A 20,201-nucleotide genomic window follows, 5' to 3' on the forward strand; every position below is an offset into this window, starting at 1 on the left:
AGTAAATAATATAAGTATAGAAATAAATCTGTGCCTCTACAATCCATGAAGTGTCAGAGGTGCAGTACTGAGTAAGGAAGTACCGTTTCTATACCAATGGTTGTGCAAAGAGGTGATTGGTTCAGAATCACACTCAACCATACCAACTGAGAGTACCCATTTTATTAGGCTGGGTGGACAGCAGAGGATTACTGAACCCACAGGATTGACTCATGGTTACAGTAACAGAATAAATAATTATGAACTCCGATCCTTGGAGTTAGTAACACACTGCCTTACCACTGAGCCACCTTGAACCTTTTTCTCTTTTTTGAACCAACATATTTCTATGCTCTATTAAGAATATTACTGATCCAAATAATAAACTAATTATATAAAAATCATAAAACGCATGATTTCTGAGGTAATTGAATCGGATAATGACAATAATTATCCCACTATACGAAGGTTCTTCGGCAAAAAATAGGATCCACAGCAATTTTGTTTGATAGAAAAATTAAAATTTTCAATCATTTAAAAACAATTAGTATTGTTCAATTTTTAGGATTGAAGAAACATTTTTCAGTTTAAATGGTTAGACATGTAGTTATGTACAATTTTACTTATCATGAACTTAATCATATTATGAACTATTATTAATTACATATTATGAACATTTAAATGACTTTGCACATACATATTCAATAATGAAACATACAATAGTGTTTTGATTGACTGAGCTTTCAAATTAGCCTAGCCTAAGTTAGGGAAAAAATAAGTAAAGTTAAGAATATACTGAAAATCACAAATCATGATCATGTTTTTGTAGTTGGATCTACTTTAATCAGGAAATGACAATATATAATAAATTATATGATGGATGAAAATATGATAAATAAAAAAATTACTTTAAGCATAATGAATATAATAACTAAATTAAAAATTTTGAGTTAAGAGCAATAAGATTATTTAGTAAATATTACATTAGGAACTTAAAGATGGCAAAGTACCACCAAAGATTCTTCAGAAATGGGACCTACTGGGAAATGGCTGGGGAATTTTTTTCAAAACTGTTAAATGTTTGAGTATTTCAAAAACATGTACATGTGTGCTATATTATTTTTATATTGTAAATATTTTCATCCTGTTGTATTTAGTATAAGAATACATAGTAATATTGTTCCTTTTGTAAATTGTTTGTATTTAATCATTTTATTTTCCTGATTCCCTATCACTGTTTTCTGTGTTATATGAGAATTTACTTATCTAAGGTGTGTGTGGTTCACAATAACTCAGCTAATAACTATTTATTGTACTGTATTATGTTTAACGGATATGTTATGCCCTTATATATTTAATTATAAAGAAATAATTGTGAAGTTTACAAAACTAATTTATGTATACCAACAGATTTTCAACAAATGGAAATTCAACCTACGCGGGTTTAACTAATACTTTATAAACAATGAATAGTTTCAGAAACTATGGTATCAATTAATCTAAATTTAAAAATAATAGTTGATAGAATTTTGATGGATATCTGCAGCTAACATAAGAATTACAGTAAAAGTATGATATAAATAATTGGATGAAATTAAAACTCTTTATTAATAAAATAAACTAAGAACAATTTCAATTAATTTATGAAGAACAATACTTTTTTCAATTAAAATTTATTTTTTCTATTTTATCAATATATCATGGTACACTATAAAGTAGAACCAACAATATTTTATGCTTTTAGGAGAGATAGGACTTCTAGGTATAGAGAGATAGAGTCTACCTACTTTTACTAAAACCATAACTTAACCCTGGCTAGTCTAACAAATATAATACTGGGCATTTCACATAAAATAATAATTAATTATTACATTATTATGTAAACAATATATTAAACAAAAGTTTGTTATATAATTTGTTTATAGATTGAAACAAAACAAATTAAATTAATACATAAACATACGTATAAAATATCTTTGTCTATAATAATTAACAATATATTATAACTAAAATAGAAAGGAAACTTGCATTATATTTTTTTAAGGCAATACCAATTTGCTTCTGAAATAATTCCATGACTCCATAAGCTTTAGATCATCAGTGATTTTGAAAAAAAGAGTGGTACCTTTTTTTGAGTGAATCATGGTCTTGAATCGGTTGTATTAGCAAGAGAGTAAATATTACCTTGGAAGAATTGTAAAAAAAAAAATAAGTACCACTATAAACCATGAAGGGTCTAAGGTTTCATAATTAGTAAGGTAGAGCTGTTTTGTGAATAACAGTTACACAAGAAGGTGGTGTGGCCAATCTGATGCTCAACCAACATGATTATTCCTCTCTTCATCCCCCAACCCAAGTTAAGATGTGCTTCAAGAAGTTTTTCTGATTCTAGATTTGATCCACAGCTTATATAACAAAATAAAATAATTTATATCTAGCAAAGCCTTGAACACAGGTCCAAGAGTTAATAGCCCAGTATTTTACTCGCTGAGGTACATTACTCCCTTGAGTAACTTAGTCAACTCGGTCGCCGATCCTATTTTCAACATGCCATGCTGAAGACGATGTTGAGCATCAGTGGGTAGGTTGATGGTTGTTGAGATATATCAAACTGATTTAGTCTTACCTCAAAATAGCATGTTAACAAGGGTGGTGACAAAGTTGATCATCTATAAGCCACTTTTTATGAAACAAATTTAAAATTAGCTTTTCATAGCATAGATTTGACTCCATGGTAGACTAAATAACTTGATTTATTAATAATAAAATCTGCAGATGGTACTTGATGGCAGGCATTTTCTTTTCTGCTTTTTTATGGATGATTAGCAAAAGCCCACTCACTGTAAGGTAGAACACCAAACGATGCAAACTTCAGGGCTTGGTGTTCGAGCTTAGAGTGAGTCAGCTCGTGCAAAGTAACTTTTTCTTCTTGTTCCTTAAAGTTCATCAATGTTGAAGTGAAATCACATGAAAGGTTTTACATACTTGTTACCAAAGAAACAAAAAAAAATAGAAATTTTAATTCCTAAATTAATTTAGTTAAAAGCATGTATTTACATATTTCCTAATTTTTCAATAATCAACTAATTAATTTCTTTGATTTTTTTTTACAGAGAGTAATAATTATTCCTAGGGATAGTTAACAATAAATCACTATAAACTAATATATAATGAGAGGGATAAAAAGTGTAAAATTAATATTTATTCATTTTTTAAATTTTAGTTGTAATATGACCAAAATTTGTTTGGAATGATCTCTATAATTTATTATATGTAATAGTCTGTCAAGATATTGTAAGCTAAATAGAAAACTGAAAAATGCAAGTTAAGGCCACTTTTTTCCCTCTTGTGGTTTGTTTTAGAAAATATAGACATACTTCATGTTCAATTTTTTCACTACTAATTTTACAAAAAAAAACCTTAATTTTTCCCACTTTCAAAATTTTAATGCCAATACTTACCTGATAACATGAATAAGTCAATAGTTAATAATCTTTAGCAAAACTAGATTTATGAAAAGTCAAAAGGAAGAGCATACCTGAACAAGCTTGAGGAGGGAGAGGGAAGATTAGAGTAGTAGAACTTTTTCTTCTAGCTACGGCGCAACCAAGTGACTGTGGTTTGAAGCTACGCAGTTGCTGCATAAAATCAGAGCACTCCATGAGAGCGACATCTGCAAAGTGCAAATCACAAAGGATCTGGTTCTTGAACCGACGTGCTCTTTTTTGATTTGGACCTGTCAAGTTGAGACCACATGAATTGCACCTCAAGCATTCTTCATGGTAATGATTGTTGTCGTACAGGGGGGATGGCTCTGGGAAAAACAGAACTGTATTAATATTGTACAAACACTTAAGCAAAAAAAAAAAAAATAATTATTTAAGAAAATAAAATTAAGATAGTTCCATTTTGTAATAAATAAATTTATTATGAATGTGTTAATTTCAATTTAGGTACAATTTAATAACTGATCAATTATAATAAAAATGAAAATCTTCACTTTATCACCACATAGACATGAATAATTTTTTGAAAAATTTGATATCTATTTCCAATTGATTTAAATAAATATTAATAATTTATACAAAAAAGTAGCTAATGCAGTTAACTAAAATAATTAATAAGTAAAAAAATAAGCATTAGGAATATATCATAATGTGTTTTTGATTAATTTATATATATTTTTCTAAATAAATATATACATTTATTTCTTGTGAGCTGAATACATGCAATATTTTAATAATTATTGTTTTCAGCTTTTGAAAAAAAAAATCATTAATTATATTTTAACATGCCTTTTTAATAAAAATACAGTTGTGTGCTACTTTATTAGACATATGCATAACATGCGTAACTGGGTGCAAAGTAAAATGCCCAACATCTACCAATGTAGCTAATAAAATATTTTAAAGCACATGATGAATGAAATTATGATTTTATTTGATATATTAGTCAGTTTTTAATGCCCTTGGTAATGAATGCATGAGTTTTTCGCTCAGTAGTGATGGTTGAAATTTAAGAAGTAGAGCTTGTAAAAAATGATAAGCAGGAGAAATGAATGTGTTTTTATGTGTGTTATTTTTTATTTGTCCAACAACTTTTTTCAATAACAATGGTGCATTGGATTTCATATAAAATCAATTCAAGAGAATTTAGAAAGTATAATATGATAATGCAATGGATTAATATATAACAATGATAGATGTCATGGCTATGAGCATGTTCGGAATCATTTGGTTAAAAATTTTCCATACAAAGTCAAGCGGAGCAATGACAACTGTTTCAAATGAATGTTCGAGTACATATGATGAGAATATTTGAGATAAGTAGTTATCAGAAGCTAAACCATGTGGGTGAAGTGAATCAACAAGTATCAAATTACATGGAGCTATTCTTGTGCATTTGTCAATTCCAAACAATGAATCTGTTTCATGATAATACTGTGTTCAGTTGTGTTAACTTGTTTTAAAAGTTTTATTCATTATGTATAAACCTGTTGTATTTGGGTTCTATTGTTGAAGTTTGTAGGTTTCAATTGATGGGTATGTAAGAATGATTTAACTCAAGTTTGATTTCGATGAAAAATAGGATTCGTCTCCTTGTGAATCAATTGACTCAAAATAATTGTGATTATAAATAAATAAGCATAAAAATAAATAGTGGTGGGCAGGTGGGAAGTGGTGCAGATTTGTGTAGGTAGAAGTAGGCTACGTACTCACTGGGGAAGTGAAGAGGTAAGTATTTTTTATAAACAAAATTATTTGTTTTGAGAGACAGGAGGCGTACTCCAGATGGCCGTAGAGCGAGGAGCCATGTGGAGGGGGCGGTGTCCCTGCAAGTGTGTGTCCGCGCCTCCCAGCTGTTCGCCCGTAGCGCCCTCCGTCGCAATCAATACCAAACCTCCCTCCGCTCGCTTCACTAACACTTGTTGATATCCTCTCAATGGCCTCTTCTATCCCAATAGTTGCTCCATTCCCATTACTGGCTAATTCACTTCCACTGGGCTTTGGAATATTGACGGGGAAGGCTCCAAGATATGTTTGGTAGGCTTGTTTGTAATGGGTGTCTTACCAATGCCGCTAGTATAACCAGAGCTTGATGTTGGATTGAATTACAGAATGGGTCTATGGTGATAATGAAATAAGTAAATAACTAAAGTTGTTCTTTATATAAGAAGTACAATAACGTTTTATCAATAAATGTATTGTTATTTATATGTCACTGCTACATTTAAAAGTGACAAATCTGACAGAACAACGTTTTGGTTTTATTTTGAAATAGACCTGTTCTTAAGTTATTTCCGTATATAGGGGTTTCTTTTTTCTACTGTGGTCCCTCTATAAACTACCCCAAAGTGTCCATAGTCTACGGACAATCTATAGAATACACTAAATGCAAAATAAAATAATTTGTTTTGTTAGATGTCGCATATTTGTTTTGAGCTAATAATAGAAAATAGTATCTGTATATAGGATATTTTAATGCCACCTTTGTTCTATAGTGGACTACATGAGTAAGGTTTCAATCAATTCTTTTCTTAATAATGAGTTTTTAATTTATAATATTACAAAATTTAATAAGTCATGATATGTATTTATATCACTGCTTCGGTTGAATACAGTGGCATATCTAACAAAAAAAAAGTTTTGGTTTTATTTTTAAATGGACATATCTCAGACTACCGCAGACAGTCTTTCTCTACTGTGATCCGTCTAAAATTTCCCAAATCCAGTAGTGTAGTAAAAAAGTAATCACAGTCTGCGGTACAATCTATAAAATACGTTAAATACAAAATGAAATATTTATTTGTTGCCAGATGTGCCACTATTCAAGAAAAGTAGCGATATATTACCATGCATTTATTTATTTCTTACTTACTTTTTTTTTCTAAAATAATATGATTAGAATTAATGTTAAAATTACTTTTACACTTCCTCTCAGTTTCTTCATAAATTCGATCAAAACTTGCGAAAAAACTCAGTTTTGTTTTGTTTACACAATTTAAATTGTTTTCTATTTTTCCTATCCTCTCGAAGTTACTATGCTGTTTATTCATACGTTTTGAAATATGTAGCTTTCTACTGAAAAAAAAAAAAGCTTTCGTTAATAGATTTTACAACGTTAATATTTACCTTTTATTGATCGGACCATTACTTTTTGGTTAAGAAATTATAGCTTTGTGATTGATAGCCGTTTTTATGTATAAAAGGTTCAGTTAAGGGTAAAGAGGAGATGGCTTACTACCTTGAGAAATGAAAAAAAGAATCCAAGAACACATAAGAATCAGTAACATAAAAAAATGAAGAATTATAAAGTAGTAAGGTAATTTTGGTTGTCTACTAAAATTAAATTATAACATACAGTTATGTGCCTTCCTATCGAAAAATTCATACATATTTACGGAAATGGCTTCCTGAGGAGTTTGTTTTAATTTAGTTTATATCGTACATTTTTTTAATTTGAGGTTTAAAGTCCTTATTTTTCCCAACTTAAGACAGGAATGATGGAATATAGAGATTAAATTGATAACGAAATCTAGACTTACTGACTTATAATAAATCTTATCTGGCCTCTGGATTAATTTATGTTCGTAAGTAACGAAATGAAAGTAAGGATGGATGTAGGAGACATATTCAACAATATTTAGTTACAATAAATACAAACAGGCGATTGGATGGCAATATTCAATGTTGTTGACGAGTAGACAAATGTATGGATGGTGTGCTATGTTCGCTTATCGCCCCCTGAACCCTAACAATAAGCTCTTAAATGAATTGATGAATCCATCTTCCGTTTATTATATTTTGCCTTTTCATTCTAAATAAATCAAAACGATTTCTAGCAATAATGTATCACTCACTTTAAAAAAAAGGAATTTTAAGAAGTCATTCAAAAACATAAACCACTTAATTGACGTCAGATATCGGACAAGTTTGGAATTTCTGTTTAATTATGGAGTTATGTGAACCTGAAGGTGTACATTAACAGACTTTTATATGTAATGTCTATTTAATATTTGAATATTACTAGTGCATACTTTAGTTGTGTATAGTGGGTGTTTAATGGAGAAATTTCAATAATTAAGGAAAGACAATTTCATCATAAATTCAGTTCAGTACCACCAATCTTACCTTCCAATCTCAATCCGTTATCGAGATATGAATTTTGAAATGCTTTGCTAAAAAATCACAACAATCCAAATTTCTATACAGTAAGTGAAGATTTCTCAACTTTTGCCACCATTTTTGGAATATAAAATGAATTTTCTATTAGACAGCTGCCAATTTGGAACAAAATGTCATTTCGTTAGGTGATCGTAGCAGCCAAAGCAAAAAAAAAAACAAGTTAACGTTTATGATTTCTGGATGCTCTTGGTCGAGATTCACGCAATTAATTTTCGAGGTAAAATCTTGTTGACTTCCTAAAATTTCATTAACATCCCAACATTTTATTCAACTTCGCAAAGCTAGTTTAATTTAGAAGAGGTGTTGCGGTTTGCTAGTTAAAACAATACGATACCTACTACAATACCTTTTGGTTCTAGTTTTGCAAACATTTATACGTTGATAATATTAAAAATACAATTATGTGATATTACCTTATAATGAATGTTGGTTCCATAAAATATGTTTTCGTACCGTCTTTAGGCAGTAAAAAAAATAACGATATTTACATATTACGTAAATGCGAATTCAGCGTTATTCATATCGATTGTAAGATCCTGAAAAAAAAATTTTTAGTGATAACAGTTGGAAATATTTTAGCTCAAGAAAAACGATATTTTACAACGTTAAATAAGTGTTACAGAGTTTTCATAACAGATATAATTTGTATGAAGAAGTTTATCATCAGAAAATGAGTATTTAATGACGATGTTACTAAATATTTTTAAAAAGAAACATGTAAACATGTTTTTACAGTAAACAAATTAAAAATATGTAATATAGGAAATTTCTGATGTGTGAAATAAATACTGAGCTACGTAAATTAAATATTTAAACATGTCAGGTAATTTTTTTCTCATAAATTCAGGAGAATGAATTTATAGATGCATTTTATTTATTAATTTACGAGAATCCTGTTCAGTTCATCGGTTTTTTTCTTTTGTAGCGTGTGGTGGTGAAAAAATACACATACACAAAAAATAATAGAGAATGTTAATAATTTTTTTATACGGCTATTAATTAGCTGAATGTCATTTTTTAATCTATTTTTTTTTCGTACAACGCCTGTTTTAGCCAATGTTGAGAGGCGTTAATTAAATACTTGATGACAAACAATTATGGGCTGTGACTTTTTGAAAATTATACACAATTTGGGAAAAAGAACAGCATGAGAGACAAGAGTCAAGGAAAAAAATTAATCAGAATTAAAATAGAAATAAGTAAACAAAAGTGCTACTGTAATAGTTATGCTAAGTTTTGTTTGGTCTTATTTATATCTTTTAAAGAGGGCCCATTTTAATTATCATTATTTTTGAAAGCTAAAATCGAATTTGATGTATTTTCAAACGTTGTTCAAAAAAATAAAAAGTACTCCATCACGCGAGTATTTGCATAAAATGCTGAACTGTCTTGATTTGATGGGCATATTTGATCTTCGGTTATCCATCATATAAATAATCTGTATTTTAAGAAAATTGTTTCTGCTCATCAATCACAAGAGTCACCTTCATGGAGGAGAGAGATCCTAACAATTTTTTTTTTATTCTTGAAAATTAAAATTAGTATAGTGTAGTAATAAACGTATTGATTTATACTTTGAGATATTGTATTATTACATTGATTCTTATAATTTTTAAATAGCTACTAAACCGTTTTAATAAATAGTTGCGAAACTCGGGCTTAGAATTTTTTCTTACCTGTTTATATTTTTAACGTATTTATGTATTTTCCGTCAAATCAAAATCTACATCATTTTTTTTTTTTTAAATAAACGTAGTTACTTCTGTTATTTAGTTAATCTAAGACTATTATGTGATCCGAACTAGGGCAGTAATTGTGCGGTAAATTCAAGTCAGAATTTGATATTAAAAATAGTACATGTATATATAAGTTACGGTTCAATAAATACCTTTTCCCACTCTCAGGGACGAAGGAATTAGACGAATGAAGTATCAAGTGAAAGAGAATTTCACGAAGAAGTGAATAATCTCAGTTTCGATTCTTAAATTCTCACATGAACTTTAATAAAAGTCATTCAAGAGTGTGAGAGGTTACAGAACTCTGGTAGAGGCTTTGGCGGACAGATTGGGTTTAATAGGTTTTGACATGGACATCAATACCCAGGTACGTTTGGATAATTTACCACGGTATCGTGACCAATAAATATTGCGAAAATAACTCTTTATAGATTTCCTCGATAATTTTATCCCACTAGGTACAGATAGGGTAAATAAAATATTTAGGTATTTATTGTAATCTGATCTATGATTGTGGGAATGGCTCAACCGATTTTTATTTTTGATGGCTCAAATTAGGCAACTAGAAATTGTGATTGTTTTGAAACAAGTCGAATTCAAGATCCTGTAAATGACTGGGATCAGTCTGTCCGTCTGTACTTATATCACAATATAATTGAGCTAATGGGTTAATCGATTCATAGGTTTATTGCTCATGTTACACGGTGATATTATGATTCTGAGACCAGTATGAGCTAAAATGTTGAAGAAAAACTGGACTAAATATGTTTAGTCAGTCCGTTTCTGAATATGTATGTTTTTTTTTTGAGCGAACGGCTCTCCCGATTTCCAATTTCCATGTCTCAAATTATTCAGACCCACCGGTTCGCATCGAAAATTCGTAGCCAACCTAAAACATCTGTTCTTGTACGGTCAAGCTATGAGGTCTCAACTATTACAATCCAAGGTTAATATGAGTTTATGGATAGTTGAATCTCAACTGTAAAACTCAAGTGATATTTTCCAGTGGGGAAACGTAATTCCTTATTACGGAAACTTACTTAAATATAGTAATTACAAAGTAAGATTAGCTTTACCGATTGTGTGTTTTGAATAGACTTGATTGACTTAATAATTCCCACGCTGCCCTACGGTTCGAGCTGGTGCCGTTTCACATTCGAACCCCTGGTACATCTCTCACTTCATTTATGTAATATAATTATTAATAGAATAATGTATTGAAATGAATAGATAATAATAAATTGAATTCTTATATGTTGAACCTATTCTATCTTAAATGTCTATTAGTCAAGAGGAAAAATACAAGCGACCTTTTCGACATAAGCGGGAGGAAAATACTGGCCTCGAGTGTGAACGGGAAAACATTGTTGGGATTGATTTTTTTTTTCATCTTCTCTGTTTGTATTGAATTTCGGTCGCAATAAAAATTCGAGAATCCCGAGCGTTATGTTTGTGTGCTTTGGAGAGAAATGACATGGGTAAAGAAAGTTATTTATTTTGTTCAATTATTTATTCCATCATGGGAAATACTCCACCAAGGCCAATATTTGGTATAGAAAGGTGACTGAACGTACTATCCAAGGAGTTTATTTAATTCTGTTTTTACAAAACAAAGCGACCAACGGAAAAAAAAGAAAAATACATCAATCACTATAAGTTGGTCATTGTCATTATTTTTTTATTTCGTAATATTTAGAAACATTCAAAACGGGTGTAATATAATTATTTCAAGAGGTTTCACGTAATATTATTCTATAACTGACTCAGAATAATGATAAATTAAAATATAGATTTGTTCTGTGATGTATGATGTGTGATATATTTGATGTATATACATAAAATATATATAGTTGCGTGATAAGCGTGTTTATCACACAACTTTCGCTTACCTCGCAGGAATGTAAAAATTTTAAACAATATATTTTTATTTTTCTATTGGTATAAGCATTCGTTATCGGGGTGACGGTAGCAGCGTGGCAACGCCATGGTAGCAAGCGTGGCAACGCACCTGCCTACCAACCGAAAGGTTGTGATATCGAGCCCGGCCCTTTCTGGGATTTTTTCAAATATAAAATTATACAAAACTCACTGACAGCCTCCCACCGGGCATTTGTGAGGCCCGTTAGCCAATGGGTGGCACTCACACAAAATAGGCATGGGAGTGACGAACCCACCGTACGAAGTATTTATAAAGTTTAATAGGAAATTCATAGCAAAATAATGTTTTTAAACTTCTTTTTATATTATTAGATAGGCAAGAAGCTTAAAATGGCCTTTGATCTGTTGATAATTTACCAGACTTATCAGACATTGCCAAGAAATTTTGTTTATGCTGTGAATAGGTTTATATAATATATATAGGTGAATAAATTTAATGTTTGTTTTTCTATTGTCAGGTATATTAATGGATTAATACCAAATCAGTTTTCTTCCAACTGTTGAAGAGAGATTATATTGTTCGTTTTTAATACTGTATGGCTTTGTGTGAATAAATCTTTTCTTTTCAATATTGCCGCGCGGAACTCAACTCACTAAAGTTGAGCAGGAAAGGATAATGGTCTTAAAGAGAGGTGGCTCGTGAGATAAACTGCTTCCAGGGTGTAGTCAAACATTTTTTAAATTGCAGCCCAGACAATTATGGGAGAAAGAAAAGAAATGGAAGACCTCCAAATTTTTCCAATCATGTGAAACGGGCGGTTTTGAGAGAAGTCATGAAAACGGGAGCATCCTCTGCACAGATGGTAAGATGATTCAATTTAGGATGTGATGCTAGGATAGCTGATACAAAAATTTTAAAATATAGTAAGGTTATATGAAAACGACAGCTCTAAAAACATTATTTGCAGAGACGACAGCAGTTTGCTAAATGATATATTCAACATACCAAAAAAACAGTCAAGCGTTATTTTCAGTGATGAAAACAAATTAACATTGATGGTCCATATGGTTTTAATTACCACTGGCATGACCTTAGAAAGAAAAAAAAAATTCAGAAAGGTCGCATTGGGGTTCTGGTACTGGCATTTGGTGGGGGAACAAGTCCGGCAAGTGGACCCAGTGGTCCTTTTTGCCAACCCCTGGCGGCTACCTGGGTTGCCGCCGTGTACTAACCAAGGTGGGAGTGTAAAGACTCATTCTTCGGGACCGCCGAAAAATGAATGTTTAACTGCCCAAGGTGGGAATCGAATCCACAACGGTCACGTCCCTTGGGGTACTTTAACGTTGAGTAATGATATGGTCTACTTTTAATGAAAAGAAAAAGTTTCGGATTGCATACATTTCGTGTTGTAATTTTCGGATTGCATCCAAATTCGGGAAACAAGTGATGACAAAAGTGAACTATGTTTGGATAAGATGTTGAATACTTAAAATATTTGGTGATTATAAACTTTTATTTTTATAAACCTCAATAATTATTTGCCTAAATGATCTCAATACTCGATCTGGTTCCGTTTAGGCCTTGGTCTTGGGTGACTTTAAGACCTGCCCCTTCTGGACTTAGCCAACCATACCCGCCGGGCCTCAAGGTTGAGCGGTATTTGCCTAATCGCACCGCCGCGTAAAGTCGCCTTAATGAAAGCTGCGTTGCTTGGCAACAACTCACACTCACTCCGCCTTTGCTTTTAATATAGCCCTACATCTATTCCAGTGCCTAGCTTCATCCCTAGCATTAGTTAAGGATCAGGTTTCGATATTACTGAGGAAAGTTATAAACTTTTTTACTCTTACATGCCAAATACATAAATAATATAATATAAATAATAATAATACATTTTTTTTGTAGGATTAACTTAGTTTACAGAAATGTGATTTTTTTTCTGTTTTGAATTAATGAACTATATGATTATTTTAAGTATAATTTTATATTTTTATTTTCCCTTGCTTCTTCCATGATTCGAAATTTGTTTGACGTGCAATCTCTTTTTTGCAAGATTGGGTGTACGAGAGTACACCACGCTCGACATATTCCCACTCACATATATTTCAGACGCGCCTACCTAGTTTACAAAATTAATTACGTGAGGTCTCAGGCACCCGCCCAATAACCATTTTTGCCACGGTAGTCATTTAAATTGAATCAAATAAGATCAATATGAATATATTTGTGAAAAAATGGGGGTAAAAAAAAAATGCTCAAACGTAACATAAAAGATATTACAGATATAACGATGAACATTCATGAGCTAATCGCCTCAACACATTAAACATGTTTTATTGTTTGTTTTTTTTTATCAATTTTCTTTTACATATATAACGATTTGGATGTTGATTTTATAAATATAAAACTGACAGTTTGCATAACAGTAACAAATATTTGATGAATTTAAGGAACACAGATTTTGTTTGCTCTCATGTTATAAATACAAACATGGCTGAAGATTTCTTTAGAAGCATGTACTTATCTGAGCTATCTTTATAAAAAATTTATAAAGCCAAGAAGCCAAAAATAATTGGAAATATACAAGAAAATTACTGAACGGCTTGTCTATTATATTAGCTTAAAATGAAGTGAGATTTTTTATTGAACTAGAATATGGGAGATCATGTTTCAATTAGACTGTCTGAAATTTCATCTATCCATCTGTATTTTTGTTATACGATTAAAAATTAACGCTTCACTCGATTTTTTTCAAATTTGAGTGTATAAGAAATATTATCAATATTATTTTTAATAGTTATAAAACCCAATTTCCTAAAAATGTTGGTTCAATGATCTTACTTTTTATGAAAACTTGAATTTTTCTTATCATTATTGACCTCTGTGCTACAAAAGAAAACAGACAACCACCAGAGTTAAGGAAGCTGCCCAAAAAAGTAATATAATCCTGAACGATCTCACGAATCGATTAGTGCATGTGATGTCACGCCAATCAAACGCTTTTTTCGATTTTCTTCAAATTTTCCTTAAACTAAGGAAGGGTGAATACTTAAAGTATGGGTGAAGTTTTTATATTTTAATTGCGATTCAAAATGTCGGTCGTTCTAATAGCCCCATAAAAAATTTGTTTGTTTCATAGATATGATCAAATGCATTCATTGATAAATTTTTTTGCAATTTGACTTGGAGAGTCTTCGATGGCATTTAAAATGACGAGTGTCAGGATTTTTGTTTCTATCATCTACTTTTGTTTGTTTTTACGTTAATACTTGATAAATTCTTCTTCTTTATCATTGCCTCCATACCCCTTTATTTTTTTTTTTTTTTATCGAGTAGCTTGGGTAGTGGAGGGAAAACTAAATACGATTTTAGATTTGTTTCTGAGTTCAAATATTTACAGAACTATTATTTATTTTTATCCACTTCATTTACAATAAAGCGAATGAATCTATTATTTGGATTGAACATGAAACGACGATGGTGGACGAATATCCCCTTATAGCCCTCAGTCGACTTTAATAAAAACAAATTAAAATTAGGACCCTCTATTGAGAAGAAGCCTCATGTCAAAAGGATTTCTAAATTGTAGGCGGCCTCCAGAGGCTTGGGAAGTTCTATCCTCTAAATCTAGATTTATTTCATTGGAACTAATAAAGGGACTTGAGCTAATGCTACTGAAAGTAGAAAACTACTATATTTCTTTAAATTCTAAAAGGAAAGGTTCAATTCGATAAATAATATTCCCAAAGAATAAGAACTTGTAGAAACATGTTATTCGAACTACAAATATTCAAACAAAGATAATTTGAATACCTTTTAATATAATTTTCAGCTGAGTGATATGTATAATAGATTTTAAAAAGAGTGAATTTACATTATATATATTTCGGAGATGTTAGTTTTGGTGGCAATCTTCCATTACAGGTTTTGCCTCCAAATATTGAATTAGTATACATGTATCCCTATTACTTGCTCTATAAAGTGGCAATTTTTAATACCTCAAAAAAAAAAAAAAAAGTCATTCATGATGTAGGAATTCCTTCAAAAACTTCATAATAGTTATTATATTTTTAAAAATGTCTTGACTAAAGGAAGATGTCTCAAGGGATTGGGACGAACTTACTGATGAAAAAAATTTAAGCTTCAAATTATCGGGTCGAATGAAATGAATTTAAACAGTAGTGGCCGGTATAAATTAAATAAATTATTAAAATGTTTAAATTTTGTCAAATATCATTAAGGTAATAGTAACGATGAAAATAAAGCTTTATTAAAAAATTGTTAATTATAAACTATTGGCCACTTATTTACTTCCACATTTCTGGGAATCTTGAGGCTCAGTCAATAATAAAATTTTTAAATGGTGGTGAAATTTCGAAAATTTATTGTTCTCATACTCATGGTCTGTCAGCGAACAAAAAAGTTTTTTTTGAAAAAAGAATTTTCGTAAGAAGTTATTAAGCACTAAAATGCACAGAATAAAAATTAAAAAAAAATAAATAAAATTAATAAAAAACATTACTTACAGTTGTTTTGTAACTGAGTTATAGCGGATTGTTATTGCAAAACTTGTGCGGGATAGTTTTAGTGGTTACTAGCAGTTATTAGTTATTAGTTGTTAAAAATTTAATAACGTTTGCAATAATATTTATTCTTCGCACTTAAGCGTTAAATCATTAATTTAGAAAATTCTTTTTTTCTAAAAAATATCATTTTTTTCACTGTAGGGCATGACAGTAAAACAATAAAATCTTGAAATGTTGCCGCTACTGTATAGTATATTATTGATTGAACCTCAATATCATCAAAAATATAAATCAACAAAAAAAAAGTTTTGAATACACATGCATCCACAGATGATTTGCTACAATTTGAGTCTTGATTGTTACAGGCTAATAGTCAGATGATACCCGTAACATAAGTTCATTTTCCCTCGAAACAGTCCCATTTATTTGACTTGTGGATCAATGTTCCTTGAGACGATGTTAAGGCCACATTCCACGCCTCCTATGAACAGCTTGGTGATATCGGTGATTGAACCAGCAGATGGTACCAGGTTTCGGCTGTTTCTGTTCAGGAATGAAACAATACACCTCCAAAGTACAAAGATACGGATGTAATAAGCACAGAAATCTCACAAATAGTGAACTGTTTAAATTTCGATGATTAATATAAAAGATAGAATACACTTGACAATTTGAAAATTGCCATAAAACATTATAAAAAGTTCGGATGAAGCTAAACATAAATAAATTACTTAATTTATAGCAGTTTTTTATTTCACAGAGATATATTGGATAAACTTAAACTAATTACATCAATTAAGCAAGTTTACCCTTTTAAATAAATGTCGCGAATTTTCAATCTTAAAAAAAAGACCAATAAAAACGATTATGATAAAAGTTATTAATTTATTATCTTACTTAAAATTTTCAGTTTTTATTTTAAATTTAAAAATTATTAGATTTATTTTTTATTATTATAGTTGTTTGAAAATTATGTTAAGAAATACCCAACTATTTAGAAACGGCGTATTACTTCTTCAAAGAGGTTTGAGATGATAAAAAGTAATGCCTTTATGTTGATCAACGAATCAGACGGTGCATGAAATCCCATTAATTCAGGAGATGGTAACGTACGTGAAGGAGTGGAGGTACCCACATGCAACACCAAATGAAAAAGAGCGCGCCTAGGGAAAATACCAGAAAATATAGTGTTGTAATCGTTTAACGCAAACGCGACGAGAATATGATGGACGAGAAATACCCTCTAGCATAACTGGAGGATCACTTGGATAGGTTGGGTGGAGACACTATATTTAGTAGCCTTAGTAGATTACCACTAGATCCAGATGCACCCTAAAGACAGCTGCAAAACGACGTTTACGAGGATGCCCTTTGTCTGTAGAAGTGCTACCGGAATCGGATATTCCAACAATGCCGGACATGACAAATGAGTTGGAATAGATCAAGATTTGCACAGTAACGGTGCAGGACTTAAGTAAGGCCATTTCAGATTTAGAGAAGTTCATAGGAAAGATAAGTGAGCCAAATCACTGTATAAAAGGAGGAGACCGGCTAATGACAAGAACAGAGGTGAAAGTGGACGAGAACCTTTTTAGACAGAGAGGATGCAGACTCATTTAGTAAATTCAGCTAATACGGACTGCGTAGTGTTCGCTCACAAGCAGTCTAAATTTCGAAAGACTACAAAGTGGCTGACTCCTTAATCCCACCTTCAAATTAAATAGGATATTTGAGCATAAAGTTTATTCGTCAACTCAAGCTTTTTGCCCAGCTCCCACCAGACGATAAGGGTCAGAAGAAGATCATACCGTCTCAACCCTCTCCTCACTTAACCGGCTCTCTCCCTGCGACTAAAAATCAAGGTGTATAAGAGCAACCTGAGACCGATGCTACACTACGGAGCATCGCTGTTGACTTATCTCTCCGACGGCACACTCCTTCAGCGCTTCGATGCTCAGAAAGATGGTGTGAACAATACCGTGGTAAAAGAAGATACCACCGGATCTTCACACGCTATTGGATCTCTCGACCGTCTCAGAGTTCATCAAACACCGTCATATCAAATTATTTGATTCACTGTAGTACCTCATACCTTTCAAAACACTGACACCAGCGCAATAAACTACTTACTGAAAACAAAATAAGAGAAACAAGGTATAATTGGATTCCTTTTGACAAAACCAAAAGTGCAGTTCGTCAGGGAAACAGGAAAACGATAGAGCTTGCTCAAAGATCGTACGTTTTCGAATTTCGTGCAAGAAATGATGGACGCTAGCGAGAGAGAAGAGGAGTCTAGGATAAAATTCGAAGAGAAGGGATGGATGAGGGTCCCTTACTAGGGAATTGCAATGAATTTCTGGAAAAGGAGAGAGATTAAGGACGGTTGACGAGAAAAGAACGGAACTGGAGAGAAATCTATAGATAGTTGTGGTAGAACCAGGCATTTTGTGGCTCTATACCCGCGCACGAGATGCTTGCGGGATTAAGAGAGGAAATTGGGAGGCAATGCACTTACTTATACAGGCTAAGAGAAACGAACCGATAGAAGTCAATGCCCAGAGAGTGAGGAGAAGAAGGGATTTAAGCAAATCGAGTGGTTCAGCGACAGAGTTTCGCAAAATGTCCGAGTCTTAGACGGAGTTGGAAGGAGTAGAGAAAAGAAGTGAGAGCGTATGCAGTAACCTAAGGGTATGAGGGCAACTGGAGAAAGAAGGAAAAAATCAGAGGTATGTACCGGCGATGGCACGCTACTGAACGGCAGTGCCATGGGAGAGCTCGGCGGTCTACCGATTATCAGCGTGGGTGGAGTGAGGCCCTTTACTCCGGGAGTTCGAACACTATTTTTTGCCGGAAGGTGTTAGAGAGGAAGCATCAAAGGTATGTAATTGCTGACTAATCACTCTGGGTAGGCCCTGTAGTGTTGGGGGGGAGATGAAGATTAGGTGGAATCAATGTGGAGTGGGGAAAATTAAACTTACGATACACGTGATAGTAAAATAATCCCCTGGGGAGTATAAGGCGATCAAGGATGTGCCCTACTGGGAAGAGTGGTCGCACGAGTGGCAAATAACAGAGAAGCGTCATAGGGCCCTCAAAAGAGAATTGTTCTATCGTGGGAGGATTGAAGGATCGTATTGCCGGTGTAGTTTTTTACCTCAGCAAACCATAAGTTATATATATATGTTTTCAGTAGGAGTGCTTGGTTCCGTCTATATGGAACTCAATCAGCTGATATATCACCCTATCAGCTGATATCGTACTCCATCAGACCGTAACTAATATATATAGTTGGAATTGTCTATGTGTTGTAGGTGATGGATCGAGTATTCAAATACACCAGCGAAGAGACACGTGTGAAGGAAGGCTTAAGGATGAGGGACTATAATTATATCGAGTGGAGCCGTGCAGTATTAGATTTAGGGAGGGCCTTGGATTAGGCTGGATTGCTCTGATTGATCAGTTATGTAGTCATCGTTACCTCTATTAGCTCTCAGGTAATAACACAAATATATTTTTGTATTACCCTTTTGTCATTATATCTTTTTTGATGTTAATTCAGTTTAAAGAGCCGAAAATTTATTATTTATTTTTCTATTTCTGATATCTTTTACATAACATTTTTTTATTGTAATTTATAAATAAATGGTAGTTTAAGGTATAGGTGCTCCTTATCTACTTATTAATCCGCTAATGATTTATTTTCTTAAATTTTTGTTTAAATAATAGATTTAAGTTTAAACGATATATTTAAAATTTCAAATTTACTGTATAATAAGTATTATTCATAGAACGTGATGGCTGAAAACGATAGGGCGAGGGTCCCAGAGTGCTTGGTCGAGTGTGGGTTCGATTCCCAGCTTGGTCAATCAACATTAATTATATGGCAGCCCCGAGAAATAAATCTTGACATTCCTACTTTAGGGCTACATAGATCTTCAATAGAGGGCCTGAGCCATAAAAAAAGCATAATTAAAAGGTTTTGTAACAATTTTTTTTTCTACGACAATTGTGATTTTGATATCCGTGTTTTATTAAAAAATGATTTGACAAATTGTCATCGGATTCAGCTTTACAGTTTAAAAAAGAATTATATCATAGGATGATTTCTGTGACGACATACAACGGGTGTAGGGAGAATTTCACGAGAGTAGTATTTTATTTGAAATGAGTAATGTTTATGATGGTGTAAGTTAGTTTAATGATGGCTTAACCACCACAGCTTCATTACAGAATTATTTTATGTAGGCTATCTATAACCTTGAATCCATAGTTTGTAGAGCAAATTACAATCGTGAATTATGAATAAAATGTATGAATAAAATGTTTTCACATCAAAAATAATATTAATGGCGCGAGGAGGAAATAGACTGGCAAGTAGGACTTGTCAACTCCTGAC

General features: G+C 32.0%; 1 protein-coding gene across 1 annotated transcript in view; it reads right to left on the reverse strand.

The window, feature by feature from the left end:
- LOC106686297 (uncharacterized) overlaps nucleotides 1-6,579 on the reverse strand; it is a gene marked incomplete at its 3' end in the record, with an annotated part of 25,430 nt that extends 18,851 nt beyond the window's left edge. Inside the window, 2 exon segments of the mRNA XM_067052637.1 lie at nucleotides 3,518-3,793; nucleotides 6,403-6,579. Of these exon segments, the coding sequence (XP_066908738.1) occupies nucleotides 3,518-3,793; nucleotides 6,403-6,535 (409 nt within the window).
- Between the last annotated feature and the right edge of the window lie 13,622 nt (nucleotides 6,580-20,201).

The sequence above is a fragment of the Halyomorpha halys genome, unplaced genomic scaffold (assembly GCF_000696795.3).
Source record: "Halyomorpha halys isolate HHAL.00 unplaced genomic scaffold, Hhal_1.1 Scaffold803.1, whole genome shotgun sequence".
Classification (NCBI taxonomy): domain Eukaryota; kingdom Metazoa; phylum Arthropoda; class Insecta; order Hemiptera; family Pentatomidae; genus Halyomorpha; species Halyomorpha halys.